The sequence below is a fragment of the Bos mutus genome, chromosome 8 (assembly GCF_027580195.1).
Source record: "Bos mutus isolate GX-2022 chromosome 8, NWIPB_WYAK_1.1, whole genome shotgun sequence".
NCBI classification, from domain to species: domain Eukaryota; kingdom Metazoa; phylum Chordata; class Mammalia; order Artiodactyla; family Bovidae; genus Bos; species Bos mutus.
In genome coordinates, this window is record NC_091624.1 from 104,588,711 (window position 1) to 104,613,013 (window position 24,303).

The 24,303-nt window shown below is 38.8% G+C and overlaps 1 protein-coding gene across 2 annotated transcripts in view; it reads left to right on the plus strand.

The window, feature by feature from the left end:
• The window catches only part of HPGD (15-hydroxyprostaglandin dehydrogenase), a 36,426-nt gene extending 13,132 nt beyond the window's left edge, over window positions 1-23,294 (plus strand). Inside the window, exons 4-7 of one of the 2 annotated variants that reach the window (XM_005892181.3) lie at window positions 1,524-1,620; window positions 16,180-16,256; window positions 19,408-19,571; window positions 21,561-23,294. In XM_005892181.3, the coding sequence (XP_005892243.1) occupies window positions 1,524-1,620; window positions 16,180-16,256; window positions 19,408-19,571; window positions 21,561-21,699 (477 nt within the window). In that variant the 3' untranslated portion in view covers window positions 21,700-23,294. The remainder of the gene's footprint in view (window positions 1-1,523; window positions 1,621-16,179; window positions 16,257-19,407; window positions 19,572-21,560) is intronic. The other variant, XM_005892182.2, reaches the window with a different exon arrangement.
• Window positions 23,295-24,303: the final 1,009 nt, after the last annotated feature.

Genomic DNA, 24,303 nt, shown 5'->3' on the forward strand with positions numbered 1-24,303 from the left:
AAAAGTTGGCTTAAAGCTCAACATTCAGAATACTAAGATCATGGCATCTGGTCCCATTACTTCATGGCAAATAGATGGGGAAACAGTGGAAACTGTGAGAGACTTTCTTTTTGGGGGCTCCAAAACCACTGCAGATGGTGACAGCAACCATGAAATTTAAAGACACTTGCTCCTTGGAAGAAAAGCTATGAGCATTCTAGATAACATATTGGAAAGCAGAGATGTTACTTTGCTGACAAAGGTTCATCTAGTCAAAGCTATGGTTTTTCCAGTAGTTATGTATGGATAGAGAGTTGGACTCTAAAGAAAGCTGAGCACTGAAGAATTGATATTTTTGAACTGTGATTTTGGAGAAGACTCTTGAGAGTCCCTTGGACTGCAAGGAGATCCAACCAGTCCATCCTAAAGAAAATCAGTGCTGAATATTCATTGGAAGGACTGATGCTGAAGCTGAAACTTCATTACTTTGGCCACCTGATGCGAAGAACTGACTCATTGGAAAGACCCTGATGCTGGGAAAGGTGGGAGGAGAAGGGGATGACAGAGGTTGAGGTGGTTGGATGGCATCACTTACTGGATGGACATGAGATTGAGCAAGCTCTGGGGTATTGGTAATGGACAGGGAAGCCTTCTGTACTGCAGTCCACAAGGTTGCAAAGAGTCGGACATGAGTGAGCAACTGAACTGAGCCTTTGTTGGCAAAATAATATCTCTGCTTTTCAAAGTAATGTCCCTGCCATTCCCTGCGTACAAAGCAATGAAAAAGGAGTAATGCAATCATTTGGTTTTCTTAAAAGCACTGAAAAATTTCTCTGTAGCATCCTCCTTCATCACCCTCCCCAATCTGGACCCCACTTGCGGCTGACTCCTTCTCTGGTCTTACTGGCTGGGAAATGGGTCACTTTTATCTCCTAAACCAGTCACAGGCAAGGTGAATGGGATTTCTGTGACTCAATTAGATTAACCACTGTCTGCACTAAAGCAAGGGAGACTGCCTTCCTTTGTATTACATGAAGAAGTAGGTACAAATACAAAAAAGAAGGAAATGAGAACTATACAGGCAATCAAGGGTATCCACTATGATATATTCCAAGAGGCAAGAGAATGAAACAGCAGATGGATGTGCCACAGAATACCTGGGCAAGAGAACTATGGGCTAAACAGGGTGAATAAATTTTGTATCCACGATTTAGAAGAGAAAAAGAATATATAGAATTCTTGAAGATGCTATGAATTAATGAAAGTTAATAAGATACTGTTGCAATGTAACATTTATCATAAAATCTCAGAAATTGGGCAACTAAGTGAAGTTTTGCAGAAATGTGATGAGCTCTACAAGTTTAGGCAAACAAAAGAGTTAATTACTGGCTTAAAACCAAAACACAGCCATTTCATAACCTTTCATTGATAACTTTTGCAGAAATCTCCATCAGTGTCTGAGATAGCAATAGAAACGTTGGGGTGTGACTATATCATAAAATATAATGGTTCTGTTGCTTTTCCTATTTCTGCCCCTGGACTAGGTTTCTGTGATCAGTGGAACCTACCTGGGCTTGGATTACATGAGCAAGCAAAATGGAGGCGAAGGTGGCATCATTATTAATATGTCCTCGTTAGCAGGTAAGGACAATTATGATGTTAATAATGATTTCTTATTGGTCTTTTGGACCACAGAAATATCTCTTCAAAGTGTATTTATTACCAACTCAGGTTTGAAATGGCAACTTGGTTTACTTTTCTTTTTACTGGTTCTATGGGATTTTCTGTTTCATAATATCAAAAGTTTGAACTCAAAATTTCTTTCTTTTGTTTTAAGTTGTGACTTTAAAGTTACTTAATACAGTGCTGTTTTCAAGAAACATGTTGTTGTTTAGTCATTAAGTCGTATCTGACTCTTTCAAACCCAAGGACTGTAGCACACCAGACTCCTCTGACCTCCGCTGTCTTCCAGAGTTTGCTCTAATTCATGTCCATTGAGTCAATAATGCTATCTAGCCATTTCATTCTCTGCTGCCCCCTTCTCCTTTTGCCTTCAATCTTTTCCAGCATCAAGTTCTTTTCCAATGAGTTGTCTTTGTATCAGGTGGCCAAAGTATTAGAGTTTCAGCTTCAGCAGCAATCCTTGCAATGAAATTTCAGGGTTGATTTCCTTTAGGATCAACTGGATTGGTCTCCTTGCAGTTCTAGGGACTCTCAAAAGTCTCCAGCACAAGGTGGAGAAGATCTTTTTCTCCAGAAAAAGGTGAAGGCATGGGCAATACTTAAAAGACATATTTGATCCTAGAGAGGACTTTAGTTTAGATTCTCAGAGACTGGAATCCTAATTCAATAGCATCAATTCTTTGGCATTCGGCCTTCTTTATGGTACAGTTCTTACATCCAAACATGACTACTGACAAAGCCATAGCTTTGACTATACATATATATTTTCCTAGCATTGCTATTTGTCAAAGGTTATTGTGAGATTCCTAAACAGTAAAGTTTGTAAAAACACCTTTGTTGAACTAAAAAGGACTAAAATGAAGTTAAGGTATCTCTACTCATGTGTGATGGTAGTAAGAGTGTATAATTATAAAATACGGCATATATAGTTAGTTGGGATATACTGTGGGGGAAACCAAACTTCATCTCTTTCTCAGTGTCTCTAGCCCAGTGCAAGAATTAAATTGACATAAGATAGATCAGCAGAGGAGCAAAGCATACAGGTTCTCACATGTCCACGAGAGCCCCCAGGGGAAAAATGAAGATCCAAAGAAATGGTGAAACCTCAGTGTTTGTAAACTGGGTTGAGTGAAGCGAGGCATTTGCAGGAAAGTAACTAAAATATTGAGGAGACTCAAGAAATATAAGAGTTATTTTAACAAGATCTGTATAGATGTCTCTTCTCCTTGACACCAGTCTCTGATGATAAAGTTTCCTTCCTCCTGGGACTGGGACAGCATCTTTTACATGGAAGTTCTGTGTCCTGTTTTCAGGAAGAAAAGAGAAATTAAAGTGTTCCCTTGCACCTGCTGTTTTACAAGTGCCTTTAGCTCAAAAGTCACCCTTATGCCCAGGTGACATACTTTGAGATGCCATACTCCACCTCCCTCCAGTGCTAAACTTCTTTCATAAATAGACCCAAATGGGTAGTGGCTTAAATATAGCACAAACTTATTCCTCACTCCTGGATCAACCTAGGGCAAGATGCTCGCTGCAGGAAACCTTTTCTGTACGCAGCCTTTTGGAAAACCAGGCTGGCTGAAGCTGGGAGTCTAGGAAATGCAAGCAAGTTGTGTGCCTAAGGGTGGACATCAGCAGAGAGCTGATCATTCTTTCCACAATATGCCATTCAAATTGTGTTTTATTCAGGGCTATGTGACTTGCGATCAGCTGATATCATTTTACTTGGTATAAGCCATAAACCATTAGGGTTTCCCAGGTGGCACAGTGGTAAAGAACCCACTGCCAATGCAGGAAACACTAGAGATGCAGGTTTGATCCCTGGGTTGGGAAGATACCCTGGAATAAGAAATGGCAACCCACTCCAATATTATTGCCTGGAGAATTCCATGGACAGAGGAGCCTGGTAGGCTACAGTCCATGGGATTACAAAGAGTCGAGCACAACTCAGCACAGCACAGCAGCAGCTATAATCCTTTTGGCAGGAACTTTTGGAGCAAAAGACTTCACTTTGAAAATTCTAGGAAAATCATCATGAATGGTTCTTGAATAGTTCAAGTGGAGTCATGAAATTTTAGAAACCTGACCAATATTGACACCAAGTCTAAACTATCTGTCCAAAAACGAGACTTTCTTCAGTCATCAGGTTGGATTCAGTTATTGTGGTAATGGCAGAACAGTGTGCCCACTTCCTGTTCTCCACCTCTCAGCTCTAGTACCATTGCAAGCATCAGCATTAGAGGTGCCTGTGATCACATACCTGTCTGAGGCTCTGCGTTTTTCTCATTCCATTGGGAATCATTGTCAGATAGTGCTTAAACCACTGTGAACTTCACCCAAGTAGAAATGTAGACATCTCCTTCTTTAGAGATTCTCAAAAATAAACTAGCATTTCATTTTCTGTGTTGCTTCAAGACAAAAATGACATCTCTGGAGTTATTATAAATATAGTTATATAAACTGTTCAGGGTAATCTGGTTAGTTTTCCTAATGTGACATCTACTTACAAATTATAATATTTCAAGTCCAAGAAAAAGGTGAAAGCATGGGAAGTACTTAAAAGACATGTTTGATCCTAGAGAGGGCTGAAGTTTAGATTCTCAGAGACTGGAATCCTAAAGGGAAATTGTCAAGGCTAAATCTATACACCTTTGAAATAAAATCCTAAGAAAAATATATAAATGATTGGAGAATTAAGAAAAATGTTTAATAGTTTATTAAAATATAAACGTGGAAAAGAACCTATGGTGGCAATCAAAAGGTAATTCCATGAATTCCTTCTTAAAGTTAAGAGGTCTAGTAACACTTTGAGAACCATGAATGCCATATAGTGGGAGACCCTTGACCTTGTATCATTGGAGGCACTGATTTCAGTCTCAAGAGGACTAGAAGCCCTCAGTGTTGAACAATATAGGATTCTCTGGGAGAGATTCTGTAGCAGAAGAGGCTCAATTTCCCCCAAGAGCATGAGTAGAGAAATGCAATGTAGTACTGCCTCTTATCCAATGAAATTATTTAAACATATAACAGCAATTAACTTTAACTGAGCACTCACCATTTACAGGATACTCTTCTAAATACTATGGACACCTTGTGCTGTGCTTAGTCACTCAGTCGTGTCCGACTCTTTGTGACTCCATGGATGGTAGCCCACCAGGCTCCTCTGTCCATCGGGATTCTCCAGGCAAGCATACTGGAATGGGTTACCATGCCCTTCTCCAGGGGATCTTCCCAACCCAGGGATCGAACCTAGGTCTCCCACATTGCAGGTGGATTCTCTACTGACTAAGCCACTAGGGAAGTCCTTATCTCATTTAATTCTCTCAACAGCCCTGTGCAGTAGTTTCTATAATCTCCATCTTGAAGATAAGGGAGCCTAGACTGGAGAGCATAATAAGTATCTTGCACAATCTTACATGCAAGGAAGCTTGGGAGTTGGAATTCTCATAATAGCAGCCTGATAGGAGATTTTCTATCTCTTCTGTCTATAAGTTTGTTAAATCTGTGTCTGTTTCCATGTCTCTCTTAGCCTAACTATAAAGAAAGAGAAACTGAAGTCCTGTAGCTTAATTAAGCCAGTGTGATGTCCCAGTATATTCAGGACTCCTGGGCACTATTTTAATCTCAGGACTACTTACTCAACCTTCAGTGAAAGCTTAAGCTTTTGCCCTGTTTGACACACACAGAGTAAAGCCCTGGAACCATGTGGGGAGATTACCAATGTCACAAGTCAAAACATGCCAAACAGAAGAGCAATTTAGATGTCCACTCGCCTTTCTTGGCTAAGAGCTTGGTTTGTCACACTTCTTATCCTGAGTGTTAATGAACTCTTATTCATTATCCCAGAGTTAATATTGGGAAGCATGTGTGAATCTTTTGCTAGTCATGTAGACAAAGCAATGAATGGATGGAAATTCAATGAGGATACCATTCTGCCTTTGAGTTACTTTCTGATACTCTTACAATCTAGTGAAAATCAGAGCAATCCAAAATGATTCTCCTTCTGTTATTCCTCCCGATAAGCAGGGTAATTCCCCTGGTGATGGTTCATTAGTTCATCTCTGTCCATTACACTTGTCTGGGTACCTTCATAATGCCCATCTTCCATACCTGCAACATCTAACACCATTTCCTTGTTGCCTCTGACCCATCTGGGCAACCCCTGCTAGCCCTCCTCTGACCCTTGGCTTTGACACTGAGGTTCTCTCATCTCAGAAAGAATAAAAATGTACTGTTTTGTGTTTTATCCACTCATTATGAGCCTCTGATCTTCCCTTAATGAAATCAGTTTGATAAAAATACAAGATTTTGTAATAGTATAGCAGAGAATAAATTGTAGCTGTCTCACATCTTCACACTTTCCTCAGAATTAGTATCAAAAATTTTGTGCCCTTGAAGTCAGAGCATGTTGGCAGACGTCAGCTGACCAAAAAAGTCTTTGAGAATTACCAGAGTCAAAGTTTTGTTTGTTTGTTTTTACTTCTCAGCTTATATGAGATATAACTGACAAATGAAATCATAGGAAAAGTAGTTCTAGTGCTTGCTTCCTGTGTTTTCCAGATGTTCCTTCCCTATAGACCTTTCCTCTTTCCCCTACTGCTCTCTCTGTTGAAGGAATAATGGGTACTATTCAGTCCAACCAGAGTCCATCCCATGATCTCGTGTCCAGATCCAGTGGAATCATTTAGTGTCATAGTAAAACCTCAAGTTGACACACTGGTTTGGGCAGAGGAGTTAATGAGTAATGACCACTGACGCAGACAGAATATCAGATGCAATTAATAAGTTTAACAAACAGAGGAGTAGTTACAGTAGAGAGTGATTCTTTGCTGTGTTGAGGGAAAGGTGTCTCCAGTCTGGAGCCAGGGAAGTTGTTCCAATCTCTGTTAACCACATAGACTCTTCTGTATGAGCTTTCATCTATAAATCTAATATATAAACCTGCACTCAGTTTGCCACATTCATCCTTAATTATTAAGCAAGAAAAGTTGAACATCAGAGAAGAGCAAAGTCTGGTTTAATGCAGATAATCAAACAGCTCTGCTCCCATAAGACATCCCATATATGTGTGCGTGAGTGCTCAGTTGTGTCTGACTCTTTGTGACCCTGTGGACTGTAGCCCGCCAGGCTTCTCTGTCCATGGGATTCTCCAGGCAAGAATACTGGAGTGGGTTGCCATTTCTTCCTCCAGATGATCTTCCCAACCCAGGGATCAAACTCATGCCTCCTGCATTGGGAGGTGGGTCTTTACTAATAAGCTGTCTGGGAAGCCCAAGACATCCAATAGGAGTCAAGTATGCTTCTTTATACTTAGTTACTCAAATAGTGGGAAAAGAGAAGTCGTCATAGGAAAAGGAATCAGCCCACCAAACCTGCTCCCGGCTGCTCAGCTACCACAGTCTTGGTGTTTCCTGCAGGTGATCTATGTGCTTCAGAAATAAGGCACTCAGTGGCATTTTGTGAGTGACACTATGAAGGTCATATCACTGAATTGAAAACATTAAGAGTCCTGTGAAAATATTTGGATATCTTAGAATTTTTGTAGCTAAATACTAGCCCAGTGACATACCCATTTGAGTTATGTCATATCTCAGTTCAGTTCAGTCGCTCAGTCATGTCCGACTCTTTGCGACCCCATGAATTGCAGCACACCAGGCCTCCCCGTCCATCACCAACTCCTGGAGTTCACTCAGACTCATGTGAGACTCACATCCATCGAGTCAGTGATGTCATCCAGCCATCTCATCCTCTGTCGTCCCCTTCTCCTCCTGCCCCCAATCCCTCCCAGCATCAGAGTCTTTGCCAATGAGTCAACTCTTCGCATGAGGTGCCCAAAGTACTGGAGTTTCAGCTTTAGCATCATTCCTTCCAAAGAGTACCCAGGGCTGATCTCCTTCAGAATGGACTGATTGGATCTCCTTGCAGTCCAAGGGACTCTCAAGAGTCTTCTCCAACACCACAGTTCAAAAGCATCAATTCTTCGGTGTTCAGCCTTCTTCACAGTCCAACTCTCACATCCATACATGACCATAGGAAAAACCATAGCCTAGACTAGACGGACCTTTGTTGACAAAGTAATGTCTCTGCTTTTCAATATGCTATCTAGGTTGGTCATAACTTTTCTTCCATGTCATATCTAGAACAATATAATTTGTTGTGTTACAGTAAAAGTGCTAAGGTTACCACTTTAAATAACACATTCAAGTTAACCAAACGTGTTGAACATCTACAGAAAGGTATTGGGGTATGAAAGCAAACTTTATACCCCAGGAGCTATATGTCAGTGTCTCTTGTAAGTATGTAGCACTAAATATTGGGCTGGCCAAAAAAGTTCATTTGGGTTTTTCTGTTACGTCTTATGGAAAAACCCAAATAAACTTTTTTGGCCAACCCATTAGTTATCATGGCATAGATGAAGCAGAAACATAATAAGCAGTGAAAGTCTTTAAGATTCACATGGCCTGAAGAGAAGCATTTGGGCTGCAATGTCACAACAGACCAGAAATTTCAGGTTATCACATGGTACAACCCTCTGTAACTCTTCTTGCTTTAAAGAAGGGGAACTAACATATTTAGCAAATGCCAAGTTCCTGTCATATCCACAAATGCCGGGCATTGTGATAAACCATTGGCTGTACAATGTCACATTTAACTTTCACAGTTCCCTACAATAGAAGCCTGTTTAATTATCTACAATTTATAGTTGAACAACTCATCTTGAACAAGTTGCATAACTTGGTTAAAGTGGTGAGAATTAGTAAAGAAAGCAATGGACATGAGTTTGAGCAAACTTAGGGAGACAGTGAAGGACAAAGAAGCTTGGCATGCTGCAGTCCTTGGAATCGCAGAATTGGACACGACTTAGAGACTGAACAACAACGATTTTAGTGTATCTTGTACAATGGATGACTCTGCATTATCTGGATCTTCACTGATCCAAAGAGCCACCTCCCTCCTTTAGTACCAAAGAACATTTTCATGGTGCCATTTTGCTGTCTTATGACTTAAAATTATTAAGAAGACACACACTAGAATGAGTCAGTAGGAAAGGTCAAATATTTATATATTGGCCTTTGAGAAATGGATAAAAAATTTAGCATTTCCTAGCCGTGTTGGGCGGAGAAGGCAATGGCACCCCACTCCAGTACTCTTGCCTAGAAAATCCCATGGACAGAGGAGCCTTGTAGGCTGCAGTCCATGAGGTCGCGAAGAGTTGGACATGACTGAGTGACTTCACTTTCACTTTTCACTTTCATGCATTGGAGAAGGAAATAGCAACCCACTCCAGCGTTCTTGCCTGGAGAATCTCAGGGACCGGGGAGCCTGGTGGGCTGCCGTCTATGGGGTCGCACAGAGTCAGACATGACTGAAGTGACTTAGCAGCAGCAGCAGCAAGTGTGTTGGGGGTGGGGAAGACTGTTAAGGAAATGAATAGTCTTTCAGAATTCAATATGAAAGATATTACCTTTGTTTAGAGGTAAATTCTACTCTGGGGCGGGTCCTGCAATTATGATGCCAGTCCTTGGCCCCCAAGTTTGCACAGGGACATTCTTCGAGTGGCTTAAAAAGCTCATCTTGGTTTCCTCTAAACCCAGCATAGGCAATAACTGAACTTTTAGGAAGGGGCATTTTGATGGGATATTAGGGGCAACTTTCTGAGAATTAACAATCCCTGGAAAGTGCTACTGAAGTTACCTTTTGGAAAGATTTTTATTATGAAGATGTAGTCATTTTGTGAAAATTTATGCCACTTTTTATGTCATGGCACATTTCAAAGCATGATTTGTTAATGGCAGGCATGAGACTGAGGGGGAAATAGCAGCATCAGATAAGGTGTTCTACTGTGTGAAAGATCATATAATGAAGACATCCACCAGTTACTTCAGTTAGCTTTCTGCATAAACATAGATAAATGCATTCTCACTAGTTCTCGCTTCCCCTTCTATTAGAGAAGTGGTGGTCAAATGCAGAGAGATAGGTAGACACTGTGAGATGGGTAGAAAATGTGAAGAGTTAGCTGCTGAGCCCAAAGTTTATCATGCAAAGACATCAGTATGTTTAGACTCTGAATTTACTTTCCTAAGTCGAATTCCTTTAACACTTCTGTATAGTTTATTTTACATGGTTTCTATCCACTTAAAAGCAAGTATGTTCATGGATTCAGTACAATTGCCATCTGAGCATATTTCAGTTTTTTGCACCAGTGAAATGGTGCTTTTGAGCTTTGTACTCTCCGTGAAATGTAGATAGTGAAGCTATCTTTTGTAAATATGGGTAGAAAGAGTGTTAAAGGTAGAAGAACTAATGTGGAAATGGAAATGATATTTTATCTTTATGAATGACTTTATTCTGTAACTGCATGTTTAATTTCCAAGTATTTAAACATTTTTTGATCGTTATTCCATCAGTTTGTGTCATTTGGTGTTATTATCCTGAGTGGTTGTAGAAAATATTTCTCTGTTTCATGGATAGAATGTCTTGCTTTGTTGATGTTATTTTTCTTAATCTCAGTTATGACAGACATAAGCCTGCTACTAATTAGACGTGTTCTATTTTGGAGAGAGCCATTTTGCAGTTCTTTAAGTAAACTTGCACAGTGCTGGGCCTAGAATAAATAAGCATTAAAAGTTTCTTCCTAACTTTTTTATAATTTAAGACATCTATTTTTAAGCACAATTGAGGATTCCCCACAACGTCCAACAAAATGACATTTCTTTAGAGACTGTTCTCTCCTGGTCACAATCCTTGTTTTGTTATTCTTAAATCCTTTAACATGAAGACAAAAGAATCTCTCTGTGCATATGGGAATTAATTTGCAAGATTTTAAAATATCTAAATTCATTCCAGCAACTGCGCCTGCAGTCATTATACTGGCAGAACTCCCTGTGAAGTCAGATGGGGTCATCTGGCTGGTTGAATATCAAAGTTCTACCCTACCCCTGCACAAGGGGCCCTCCGGTTTGGTTTACGCATTTCAACAGAGCATATTTGAAATACTACTTCATTATCCTTTGTATTTAAAGTTACTGAGAATACATAGTTCTTAAATGAAGGCACTCTGTAAAGACTTTTGAATTAGGATTAGCAACAGTCCACAGTTGGCCAAGGGTCAGAAACCAAATCCAGTTAGGATCCTGTACCAGATTTGTGGCATTTTAGTGTAAAAGATACATTTTCATAAAAAGGTGCACTGTGGAGAAACAGGTAAACTAATTAATAAAACAAGACTTTGAGATGTTTCATCTTAAAATTTTATTTGCATTTATAGAAAAATAACAGCAAATGGTAGGTAGAACTTCTTATGTGGTACGCACAGTTTTAAGTATTTTGTGTAAATTAGCTCATTTAGGACTCACAATGGCTACTATTACTCCTCAAGTTCACACAAGGAAAACACCACAGTATCCAGAAGTAACCCCTCCAAAGGTAGAGCTCACTGTGGTGGATTCAGGATTTGAGATCAGCTACTCTGGCACCCCAGATCCAAACTCCTGTAATTCCTCTCAACAAATTCAATTAAAAGGACATTTTTAAATGGTTAAATAATATAAGAGACGACATTCTGGTCAAATGGTGATCCTTCCCTTGTTTTTATACATTTATAACTAACAATTTAAAACATGTTTTCATTCTATTTGGCACCTAATTGGTACCAAACACATATTTCTAAAATGAATTCACTCCTATAAAAGCTTTTGAATTAGCACACACTGTGTTTTAAGGGAAGAAAACTAATGGGAAGTCTCGAGACAGAGGAAGAGATCCTGGCTGGAAATGTGGAATTTAAATTTAAAAATCATGTGTGTTTGTGTGAGAGAGGGAGAATGAAAGAGACATTGAGAGAATGAATTTCATCCACAAGAGTGGATAAAGTCACATAGGGGAAAAGTGTGCATAGAAAGAGAGGGACTTCCTTGGTAGCTCAGTGAGTGGTAAAGCATCTTCCTGCCAATGCAGGCACATGGGTTTGACCTCTGGTCTAGGAAGAATCCCACATGCCTTGGAGCAACTAAGCTGTGCACCACAGCTTTTGAGCCATGCTCTAGAGCCCAGGAGCTGCAACCATAGAGCTTATGCACCTAGATCCAATTTCTGCAACAAGAGAAGATACTGCAGTGAGAAGCCTGTACACTAGACGGTGGCTCCCACTCTCTGAGTCTAGAGAAAGCCCACGCAGCAAGGAAGACCCAAGGCAGCCAAAAATAAATAAATAAAAAAAATTATTTTAAAAGGCAGAGAGGGCCAAGGTCAGCTCTTGGGTCCTCCAGCCTATTCCTGGGTCTGGTTGAGGAGGAGGAGGAACTGCTAGCAAGCGTGAGGCAGAAGGACACCAGCGAAAGCAGGGAAGTGTTTTGAGGAGAGCTTAATTCACTGTGTTGGTTGCTGCTGAGGAAAGTGTCCAGGAAGATGAAGGCTTAGCCTTAGCAGACATAGGTCACTGGCAACCTCCACAAGATCTGTTTGACTGGATTGGTCAGATGAAAGCCTGATTAGGGTGAACTATGGAGCTACGCAGAGGTAGCTGGAGAGAGGTGAAACCAAGAGGGCTACTATTTTTATTTATTTAAGTTTGATTTTTTGTTGTTGTTCATCATGGATTTTTTGGCACCAGTTTTTTATTTTTATTTACTTTTGGGTGACAGCTACAATTTTTAGATGAGAGATTTTGAGACTTGTTAATATCTCAAAGAAAAGTGATTCTCTTTCGATTCTGCACTTGATAAAAGTAACCAATATAGGCTTCTTAAAATATTTCCATCTTTAATTTCTATGACACGATGCTTAACTTGTTTTCTTCCTACCTCCACTGGTTCATCTTCCTCTACCACAGAGGGCTTCCGTGCATGGTTGTGCAGGTTATAAACTGCAGGAACTCTGTGGGGCACAATTTCTACAAACTACCATGTGAGTGGTGATCCCAGAGTCATATTGGACACACCCTGAACAATTCTCTGTGCTGACCCTTATTTCTAGCCTCAGAACAGATTTTTATGTGAAGCATGTAGAAACCATATATGAGTATATGTTAGTGCTGTGAGTCTAAGGTCAGTAACAGAGTATGGTTAACCAACACTGAAGTTGACTGCAACAGAAATAATGTTTATACTTGGATCGTGAGATCCAAGAGAAAATGTTGGATTTCTGAAACATTTCAACCTCAGTTAAAGTCATTGTCAAAAAAAAAAAAAAACAACACTTTTCTCTCTCCCTTTAGCCTTCCTTTCCAAAGCAGCAAACTGAGGGAGAAAGAGCAAATGTCAACATTGAAAGTCAGTTGGCAAGCTGGGGACAAAACCCTGTAGGATCTTTAGCTGTTCGAAACGTAAAAAGCAATAGTTAAAATCTGCATGTAGTGGGAGATAAAGAAAAACTATTTAACTAAGTTAACTACAACTTGCCTAAATAAAATAATTGAAAAATAGAATTTTCTTTCTTTTATCATCCTCCGAACTGAATATATCTATCAAAAGAGCAAGGTATACGCAATTGATAGGTATACCCTTACAGTGTAATACTATTCAGAAAAAGAAAGAAAGAGAAATGAGCTATTGATAGACATTACAACATGGGATGAATCCCATAAGAATTATCCTGAAAGAATCCAGATAGAAAAGTTTACATTGTGTGCTTATATTTATATAAACTTCTAATCTATAGTGACGCAGAACAGATCAGTGGTTGCTTAGAGGGGAGGGAAAGGCAGAAGGAAGGGATGACAGAGTACGCACAAGGAAACTTTTGGGGGATGTTTGTGTTCCTATCTTGATTGTGGTCATGGTTTCGTGGGTGTCGACATATGTCAAAACTTATCAAACCACACACTTTAAATATGTGCAGTTTATTTTATGCCAGTTATACCACCAAGCTGTAAAAATATCTTAAAAGGATGTTTGGTTTTTGAATGTCTGAAAAGGATTTATGCAGCCTTTGATCTAATACCAGAAAGTGAAAGCAGAGCAAGAGGAAACATTTCGCAGGATCACAGTGAAAATATCACTGGAATGCTAGGAGAGTTACAAGACCAAGCGCCACTTCAAAGATGCAGACAAATTCTGATTGCGTCTCCAATATACCTTTAAAGCAAAGTGCGTTTCGCAGCTTGCTCCTTAGAAGCAACACAACAATATTAGATCTCCTTCACTGCTGTGACACTTAGAACTAGTTTGGGTTCGGAAGTTCACTGCTCCCACATATGTAACAGAAATTCACTCCACCTTCATCTTTGACAACATCTGTGAACAGAGTCCTTCTGGGTTTTGTGGCTGTCAACTAGCTCATCTCTGATTCAGGTTCACTCTGCATTTCCTGCTGTCTGTGAACACCACCTTCAACCATTGCCTTGGCCTCATAAACATTGAGGGAGACAGTAGAACAGTAACTAACTTACAAGAACGAGAAGAAGTGTCTGACTGTACCTGTTTATTTGCTTTATCTTGATCTCTTAATACACCTGAATGCCTAATACATCTGTGAAAGAATCATTAATTCTTTCTTGTTGACTGACACTGAAGACCTTAATTAACTTGCACATGTTACTGAACAAAAACAAAACGAAAAGGAGAACCACATGTTCCATGCTTTGAGATCACTGGGTGGATGCACTCTGTGTGATCTACCATCCCAGGGATTTAAACTGCTCTTGAGCAAACATACTTCATAAATTGAGACCTGGCAGGCACCCAGGAAGTGGTTAAGGTTCGCTGAACTTTGGCATAACCGGCTCATGATCCATCCGTCGTGTTCTGGGACTAGTTAGCTGGGTGGAGGTGAGCACGTCTCAGCAGAATCATTTAGTAGTAGTAGCATGATATTTGATAGTAATAACATTATAGTAATCAGGGATTACTGCTTCCTGATTTGGAGAAGGCACAAATTTTAAAAATGATAGAGCACGTTAGCTCAGGAAGTTAAAAGCCAAGATAGAAAAATGGCTGTAATTAAGTTTCACTGTTGATTGAGATAGAGAATTGACAATTAGGAGAAATAAAAGTGAACTTACTTGGAAAACAGATTCACAGACATAGAGCACGGACTTAAGGTTGCTCGGGGGAAGGATGGGAGAAGGGATAGTTCAGTTCAGTTCAGTTCAGTCGCTCAGTCGTGTCCGACTCTTTGCAACCCCATGAATCACAGCATGCCAGGCCTCCCTGTGTTAGGGAGTTTGTGATGGACATGTACATACTGCTATATTTGAAATTGATAACCAACAAGGACCTACTGTCTCCCTCCAAATCCCCTCCCATCCAGGGGAGTTTGGGGAAGAATGCTGCTGCTAAGTCACTTCAGTCGTGTCCGACTCTGTGCGACCCCCCATAGACGGCAGCCCACCAGGCTCCCCCATTCCTGGGATTCTCCAGGCAAGAACACTGGAGTGGGTTGCCATTTCCTTCTCCAAAGCATGAAAATGAAAAGTAAAAGTGAAGTCACTCAGTCGTGCCCAACTCTTAGCGACCCCATGGACTGCAGCCTACCTGGCTCCTCCGTCCATGGGATTTTCCAGGCAAGAGTCCTGGAGTGGGGTGCCATTGCCTTCTCCTGGATACATGTATATGTATGGCTGAGACCCTTCACTGTTTTCCTGAAACTATCACAACATTGTTAATTGGCTGTACTCCCATAAAACAGAAAAAAAATTTTCAAAAAAAAATGTTTGATAGTACAAATATCTACAGTAAAGTTTGTTTTTCTTTTTTCGTTTCTTTGGGTGGGAGGTGCTGTTGGGCTGGGAGGTAGGCGAGAAAAGATACTATATATGCTACAATGCTATCTTTTCCTGGACTGTGAATTTAATCATATATTTGAACAGTTACTATTGCATGTCTATGGAAAATTAAGCCAATTGTAAAATTGCTTGAATTCTGTTGTTGAGCATGTAATTATGAAAGGAAATAAAATAGGATCAAACATTTTTGTTTCTGGTTTTCTTTTCCTAAGTCATGGAATGAGATCTAGGCATCTGCTACCTCCGAATCAAAAGAAGTTAATTTTTAATTTTCTTCAACACTTAGAGGCATCTTTCAGGGCAGTTCAGGGCAGAGAAACGCTGACCAACTTAAAATGAAGACAAATAAAACCCTCCAAATCCTGCTTAAGCTATCTAAATTCCTTCAGCCTTAAAAAATGTAGAATATACACTTTTTAAAATCCAGGCTTAAAAACTGAAAATTAGATAATAACTTACTGGATTTCAAGATGATTCTTTTGGTGTTTTAGATAAGGTCAACTTTTCTTGACTTTGTCAGGGAGGCAGATAAACTTTTATATCACCCTTGCCTGTATCTCTAGGCTGTAACTTACCAACTGTAAATTCAGAACAATAGAGCAGAGGTCATGCTAGAAGTATATGATGCTAGGACTAGTGAGTTTTACAAAGTTGTCCAATGATGACCTTAGAGTATTCTCTAAGATTAATCTTAAAATGGAACAGGCACAGATTATTTATTTTCACAGCAATTGTTGAGGTTTGTCTGCTTTTTTTAAATAAAATTGTTTTTGGTTTTTATTTGTCTGTTTCAGGGCTCATGCCTGTTGCACAGCAGCCTGTTTATTGTGCTTCAAAACATGGCATAGTTGGATTCACACGCTCGGCAGCGGTGAGAACACAGCCACAATCTCTCTTTCTCTTTCTGGGCAAATGTGACAGATGAGCTCTATAAAGTAGAGGGGAACAGAGTTAAAATTCAGTACATTTAGGGACTTCCCTGGTGGTCCAGTTGTTGAAATTCCTCGCTTCCAATGCAGGGGGCATGGGTTCAATCTTTGGTCAAGGAACTAAGATCACACATGCTGCATGGTATGATCAAAAAAAAAGGGGGCAGAAAAAGTGCAGGTAGAGTGTGTTGTATGTTTACATTTTTATGAAAAAAAAAAAAAAACAACAAAATTTGCTTTAAAAATTTTTTTGATACATTTAAAGATAGAAAAGTAAATTATACTTCAGTGTTGTTGTTCAGTCACTAAGCCACATCTGACTCTCTGTGATCCCATGGACTGCAGCATGCCAGACTTCCTTGGCCTTTCACTATTTCCCAGAAATAGTGAAATTAATGTCCTTTGAGTTGGTGATACTAGTGAAATAGTGAAATTAATGTCCTTTGAGTTGGTGATACTAGCTAACCATCTCATCCTTATTTATTATTAAAAATAGTTTCCAGGTAACATAAAGGACCAACTATAGAGTAGATTATTTTAACATGAAGTAGATTCTAAACACAGGTTACTGAAAAAATCCTTAAGGATTAAAAAAACAAAAAGATAGCCTTTATTTTTGAAATTGACTCCAAATTAAAAAACCATTAACTATAAGACTTCCTTAAATGCTCAAGGCATTACTTATCTTGACGATATGGTAAAAATGAGTCAGAGCCTGGAGGATGGAGAAAGGGGTGAGGCTAGCTTTTACCTGGTAGCATTGTCAAGGATTCTTTCCCCATAGAGATATAGGGTAAATGTGTGAGGAGCTTAGAAAAATATTTTAGCCGTAACTGACCACATGCATTGATAGTATGATGTACCTTTTTATAATAATTGAAAACAAATGTACAGCTTAAGTGGAGCCTGATGAACAAGGGTAAAGTAGAAGGATGATTGATCGGAGGTGTAAGCAAGAACCAGACCAAAGGCGACTTATGGATCAAAGTCATGAACTTGGACTTTATTCTAAGTATAGCCGTCATTGGGTCTTTTCTGCACAGGAGAGACAAGATTATATTTCCATGTGAAGAGGATCATTCTTGCTACTATTTAGAGAATGTATGGGAATTTCCTGGTGATCCAGTGGTTATGATTCTGCACTCTCACTGCCAGGGGTGAGGGTTCAGTCCCTGGTCAGGGAACTAAGATCCCTCAAGCCATGTGGTGCTGCCAAAAGACAAAACAAAGAAAATGTATGAGAGAGGACAAAAGTAGAAGACGAAAGAGCAGTTGAGAGACCTCTGCAGTGGTTAGTCTAGTTGAGACAGAGAGAGGGGCCTGATGACGAGGAAATCATTAATAGCAAGAAATGATAGGCATAGAGAAAGCAGATGGTGAATGGTAAATGTTCAGTAAAAAAGGAAGATGAGCAGCTGTCACACTGTTAATTGAAACTGATTGGAAATTTTACCTTGCAAAGTCTTAATCTTTAAATCAACTTTTAATGAACACATTACAAAGCAAAGTACATTCATGCATGCATGCTAAGTTGCTTCACTGGTGTCAGACTCTTTGCGACCCCATGTACTGTAGCCCGCCAGGCTCCCCTGTCCATGGCATTCTCCAGACAAGAATAACTGGCATGGGTTGCCATGCCCTCCTGCAGGGGATCTTCCTGACACAGGGATCAAACCCATGTCTCCTGCAGCTCCTACATTGCAGGTGGATCCTTTACTGCTGAGCCACCAGGGAAGCAAAGTAAATCAAAGCAAAGACCAGAAATGTTGCATTTACAGTTACAAGACTGGAACTTGTACAGTTGATGCTCATGATTCATTAGTTATGTTCTGTAAAATCACTTGCAAACACTGAATTAGAGGATACTGAACTATTGCTTTTAAGGGAAATTTGGGGTTAAGTTCCTGCAAGGAACTTGTCACAATGTCTTGTTCAATAGCATTAAGTATATTTATATTTAAAGACACCTTATTTAATATGTATTGTGTGTAATATGTATTGTATTATTAATAGCATGGCCAATAGCATTTGTACCTCACACCTGAAGGAAGCTCCTCTAATGTATGTATTTTCTCCCATAAGGCACATTGCAGCCTTCTTGCACTTAGAAATACTAGACAGCACTTCAGCACTATGCCTTGAGGGCATTTCAAATAGTAAAATCACCAACAAAAAGCATAAAGATGAGAAAAACCTGGGCAAGTACCCTGAAAAGGATGCGTGTTTATGGTAGAGGAGCTGAAACGAGAAAGCAGAGCATCGTTTTGTTTGACCCTAGTCCACATCAGGCAGCTCAGATTTCTTTCTACTCTGTGTTTGTCCACAGATAAACTTGAAAGTGCTGTGAGTATTGATTTGAGGTCTTAAGAGTAAATTTTAGCAAGGAAGAAAAAAGAATCTACAAACGACTTACATTTTGTTTTACAAATAGTTCAGATAAAATCTATAGGTTGAAAATTAAGCCAAAAGATGTTAGTCTGAAAATACTTAAAAATTGTCTTCCAGATAGTGTCAATTACTAAATGTCTTTAGAATAATCAAAGTCCTAAAATTTTCCACTAAATGTATTTTTAAGCAAGTAAGAATACTTTAATACAACCCATTTCAAAGAAAACTTGGGATATCAATTCTAAAGCCTTAGCTTCTTTTTTTATTTTATTTTAAGCTTTTTATGTGTGTGGTGGGGTATAGCTGATTAGCAGTGTTGTGGTAGTTTCAGGTGGACAGTGGAGGGGCTCAGTCATACAGATACATCTTTCCACCTAAGCCTTAGCTTCTTACCTTCAGCTTCCTGCAGTGTTCAGTAGGTAAGAGTACTTTAGATAATCAAGTATTTTCAGAAGTGCACAATACTGAATTTTTTAGAAAGTAATCAAGTGAGGCTTTTGGGAATTAGTTTACCACTTTAGTTTTGTATTCCTTTACTTTCTGCCATCAATCAGCCTTACCAGAGCCATCTTTATAGAGCTAGAAGGATAGCTGTTTAGCGGTTTTCACATCAGAGTCTTTTAACTAGCTTTAATTATCAGTTTATCCTACATGATACATTTATGAAACTCCTGAAACCTGCAACCTTCTACTTCCAATTAACAGATGGCTGCTAATCTCATGAACAGTGGTGTGAGACTGAACGCAATTTGCCCAGGCTTTGTTAATACACCCATCCTCAAATCCATTGAAAAAGAAGAAAACATGGGGAAATATATAGAATACATGGGTCCTATCAAGGATATGATGAAATACTATGGAATTTTGGAGTAAGTAAAGCTATACCTATCTTCCTTTAATATGACAAAGCAAAGGGCTATCTAAACATGAGCAATCAAAAGGGAAAAAAATTAGCTTTTACATCTGAGAAACTCATGCAAGCTTCAAAGTTTTGATTTGGCAAAATCTCTGCAAAAAAACTTTTTTCTGGGTTTCTGAATAGACTTTAGTTATATATCATGAATTTTGTTTTTAGATGTAGAGAATGCATTATTAATACCTTTAGCCATAAGGAAGTATTTTTTTTAAAGGTGATGTTTAATTGTCTTTCGAAGAAGTGATACCTTATCTGCCTGAATTCAAGCAATGTTTAAATATACCCTTTGTGACATTTCATGTGGCCCCCTAACTTCAACCACTTTCCTAACCATGTCTGAGTTAGAGCAGTTGACATTTCACAGGATGGAGTCATCGGTATCAAATCCTGACTCCACCACCGACCACAAACTTACCTGTCAACCTCTGGGTACCTCAGTTTTCCCACATGTAGAATAGGAGTGATCGTAAAACAAGCTTACAGGACTTTGAAAAGTCTACAAACAAGTTGATAAATGGAAGTTACTTAAAACAGCAGCAGATAAATAATAGACATTCAACAAATGTTGGCTACAATTCTTTCTCCTTCTAAAATTCTTTCTCCTTCTACAATTCTACCTCCTGAGAAATCAGTACGCAGGTCAAGAAGCAACAGTTAGAACTGGACATGGAACAACAGACTGGTTCCAAATCAGGAAAGGAGTACGCTAAGGCTGTATAGTGTCACCCTGCTTATTTAAGTTACATGCAGAGTACGTCATGAGAAATGCCGGGCTGGATGAAGCACAAATTGGAATGAAGATTGCTGGTAGAAACATCAATAACCTCAGATATGTTATGACACTAACCTTATGGCAGAAAGTGAAGAAGAACTAAAAAGCCTCTTGATGAAAGTGAAAGAGGAGAGTGAAAAAGTTGGCTTAAAACTCAACATTCAGAAAACGAAGATCATGGCATCCAGTCTCACCACTTAATGGCAAATAGATGGAGAAACAGTGGAAACAGTGAGTGACTTTATTTTCTTGGGCTCCAAAATCACTGCAGATGGTGACTTCAGCCATGAAATTAAAAGGCACTTGCTCCTTGGAAGAAGAACTCTGACCAACCTAGACAGCATATTAAAAAGCAGAGACATTACTTTGCCAACAAAGGTCCGTCTAGTCAAGGCTATGGTTTTTCCAGTCTTCATATATGGATGTGAGACTTGGGCTATAAAGAAAGCTGAGCACCGAAGAATTGATGCTTTTGAACTGTGATGTTGGAGAAGACTCTTGAGAGTCCCTTGGACTGCAAGGAGATCCAAGCAGTCCATCCTAAAGGAAATCAGTCCTGAATAGTCGTTGGAAGGACTGATGCTGAAGCTGAAACTCCAATACTTTGGCCACCTGATGCGAAGAACTGACTTATTGGAAAAGACCCTGATGCTGGGGAAGATTGAAGGCAGGAGGAGAAGGGGATGACAGAGGATGAGATGGTTGGATGGCATCACCGACTCAATGAACATGAGTTTGAGTAGGCTCTGGGAGTTGGTGATGGACAGGGAGGCCTGGCATTCTGCAGTCCATGGGACGGCAAAGAGTCAGACACGACTGAGTAACTAAACTGACAATTCTTTAAATTTCTACTCTAAGAATATTTCTGATAGGCCTAAATTCTTCTGTAGGCTAAAGTTGGGAAAATAATCATTTACTCAATGTAAATAATAAGGATAAATTTATGAATCCTTCTTATCAAAATAACAGAAGTTTAGGTGTGGACATCTACAGAAATTTATAATTCAGTGAATATCTCATTGAATTAAAAACTCAGGTAACAGTGCTGCATAACATACATTTCCCAATTATTCGTTAAAGGTAATAGATACTTCAAAAATAACTCAAAGTGATGTGACAATTATGGCTTATTCTTTAATTTTAAAATATTGATTTTCCCTTTATATTTAGCCCTTCAATGATTGCCAATGGATTAATAACACTCATCGAGGATGATGCTTTGAATGGTGCTATTATGAAGATCACAACTTCTAAGGGAATTCATTTTCAAGATTACGACACAAGCCCATTTCACATGAAAATGCAGTGAACATCTTATATGTCAGCTTTAACTGAAAATAAGCACAAATGACATACTCCATCTTCTATTGAATATAGCTTTTTAAGTGAAATGTTACTGTTTTAAGCCTTCCTTTCACGCATGTGATGTTCATTTTCTCTAAATGATTAGTTAAGTATATAGACTTTAAAAAATGAGGAACTATCAAAAATATGACATGAACCAAAGCTAGGTTTTGATCTTTATAGTCTAAACAAGGGATATTCCAGGAATATTCTGCCTTTCAGAAGATATATTTAAATTTGTGATTCATAAATGTTAATTTCTTCAGAACTTCATTTTAAAGGAGATACTTGAATTGTTATTTAAGTCAAAGCAGATGTAAAAAGCTCATTTTGTCTCTATGTTCACACTTTAAAAGAAGGAAGGTACCTACAATGGCAAATATTTAGTAACAATAACTTTTACTTATGCACCATCTTTCAGCTGACTATTTCAGCTCTTTGAGAACATGGCATATGTAGGCCCAGTAGGTAAGGAGTAAATTATTGTATGAATATATCCCAAATGAAAAAGCTAATGTATGGAAAAATGAAAAAAAAATAACTGGCTGGGGTGCTGATCTACAGTTCACCCTTCCATCTGGTGAAAACATCTTTTCCTCTGTGCTTGCTTTAAAAATTTTGACTCCAAAAATCTCAGGAATGAAACTTTTAATAGCTATAGCAAAAAAGCATAGTTAGTACTCCTAAAATGTTGTATTTAAGACACACTTGTTAAGAAAGAAATACAAATGTAATTTTTTTCAGATTCCTTCTTTATTTGTGCCAATTTCAAAAATGCCTGCTTTTAGTAAAACTTTTTTTTCTTCTAATCTTCATGAGTCACTCAGTGTTCTATGTAGAGATGTTGAGAAGAAACCAATTTTGTGACAGCCTCAACTGAAGATGTTTTTGTGTTTTCAAAGCCATAATAACAAGAGGTAAAAATAGCTGTGGTATTTTGCCATTTTCCCTGTCAGGTATTTTAAGACAGGATCATTAAATGCACCTGCTTCGGGTAATGCTATTTGCAAGCAATAATTAATGCTAATAATAATGACATGCAAGATTTCCAAATCAATCATTTCCTTGTAGAAATATTGAAAAGTACCTCATTCTGCCTGCTAGCTCTTAAGCTCCCAGGTGGAGCAAAATCCATCCATGTGAGATTAGTATGGATTTCTTAGAGATATTGGTGAGTTGTCAGATTATGGCTCTGTTTTAATTCTGCCATAGAGATCTGTTACCTTCACTTTTAAGGAGTGGATTGAATATGAGGAACTGTTGTCTAGATGTCCACATACTTGAAAAACACCAAGAAGTGAACATCAGTGAAAATCTAAGAAAAGTTAAGTTGTATAATTAGGCACAATCGTGTTCATAACTTGTGGCGGTAACAAACCAGTTAGTGATATAGGTATGAGGAATATCATTTATCTTACTCTGTCTTCCACTGTAATGCTCAAAGCTGTAGCTTAAGCTTTTAATTTATGGAGAAGTCTTTGTACTGGTGGCCTTCACTATACATTGTGCTTTGAATTATTGTTTTTAAATCAATAAACTATGCAGACATTTAAACCCAAATACTGAGTAAAACTGAAAAGAATGTGTTCTATTTTTTAAGATTATTTTTACATTAAAATGTTTATTCTATAAACAACTTTAAATAAATCATAATGTTATATGGTGCTGTATATACTGGTTAAGAAAAATAAATATTAAATTTCCAGGGAAGGGAGTGGTGAAATCTTAAATGGAATTTTTCAGTGAAAACCCTAATGTAAATAAATTTTTTGAACAAATTTTTCTTAGTAAGTGAAGTAGGGCTCCCAAGGTAGCAAAACTAAAAATGTATGGGTACTGAAAAAAGATTAAGAGATTGGATAATGACTCTGAAATGTCTCACACACTTAGTTGTCCCATATAAACATAATTTTATATACTTGTAGAGAAGGCAATGGCACCCCACGCCAGACTCTTGCCTGGAAAATCCCACGGATGGGCAGCCTGGTAGACTGCAGTCCATGGGGTCGCTAAGAGTCAGACACAACTGAGCGACTTCACTTTCACTTTTCACTTTCATGCATTGGAGAAGGAAATGGCAATCCACACCAGTGTTCTTGCCTGGAGAATCCCAGGGACGGGGGAGCCTGGTGGGCTGCTGTCTATGGGGTCGCACAGAGTCGGACACGACTGAAGTGGCTTAGCAGCAGCAGCAGCAGTAACATTTAAAATAGAAGTGATTATGTGATAATTTTTAATTTTGCCCTGTGTATAAATTTAGGACACTGAAAAGGTCTGACAGTGTACGTATTTAATAAAAATTTAAGGCATTTCACAAATTAAGTATCATTTATGAATAGCTTTTTCTTGCACGTAGTTTGCAGGGTCAGCCCCTGGTGATACAGAACTGAGCAGTGTAGTGGAAAGGAATGGATTTGAGAATAAATAGACAAATGACAGGCATGAAATACATTTGATATTTTCCCTGATATTGTCCCTGCTATAGACTTGAGCTTGTCACTTAGCACCAACTAAAAGTTGTTTTTAAGAGCCATGAATAAAGTGAAAGTGTTAGTCGCTCAGTCGTGTC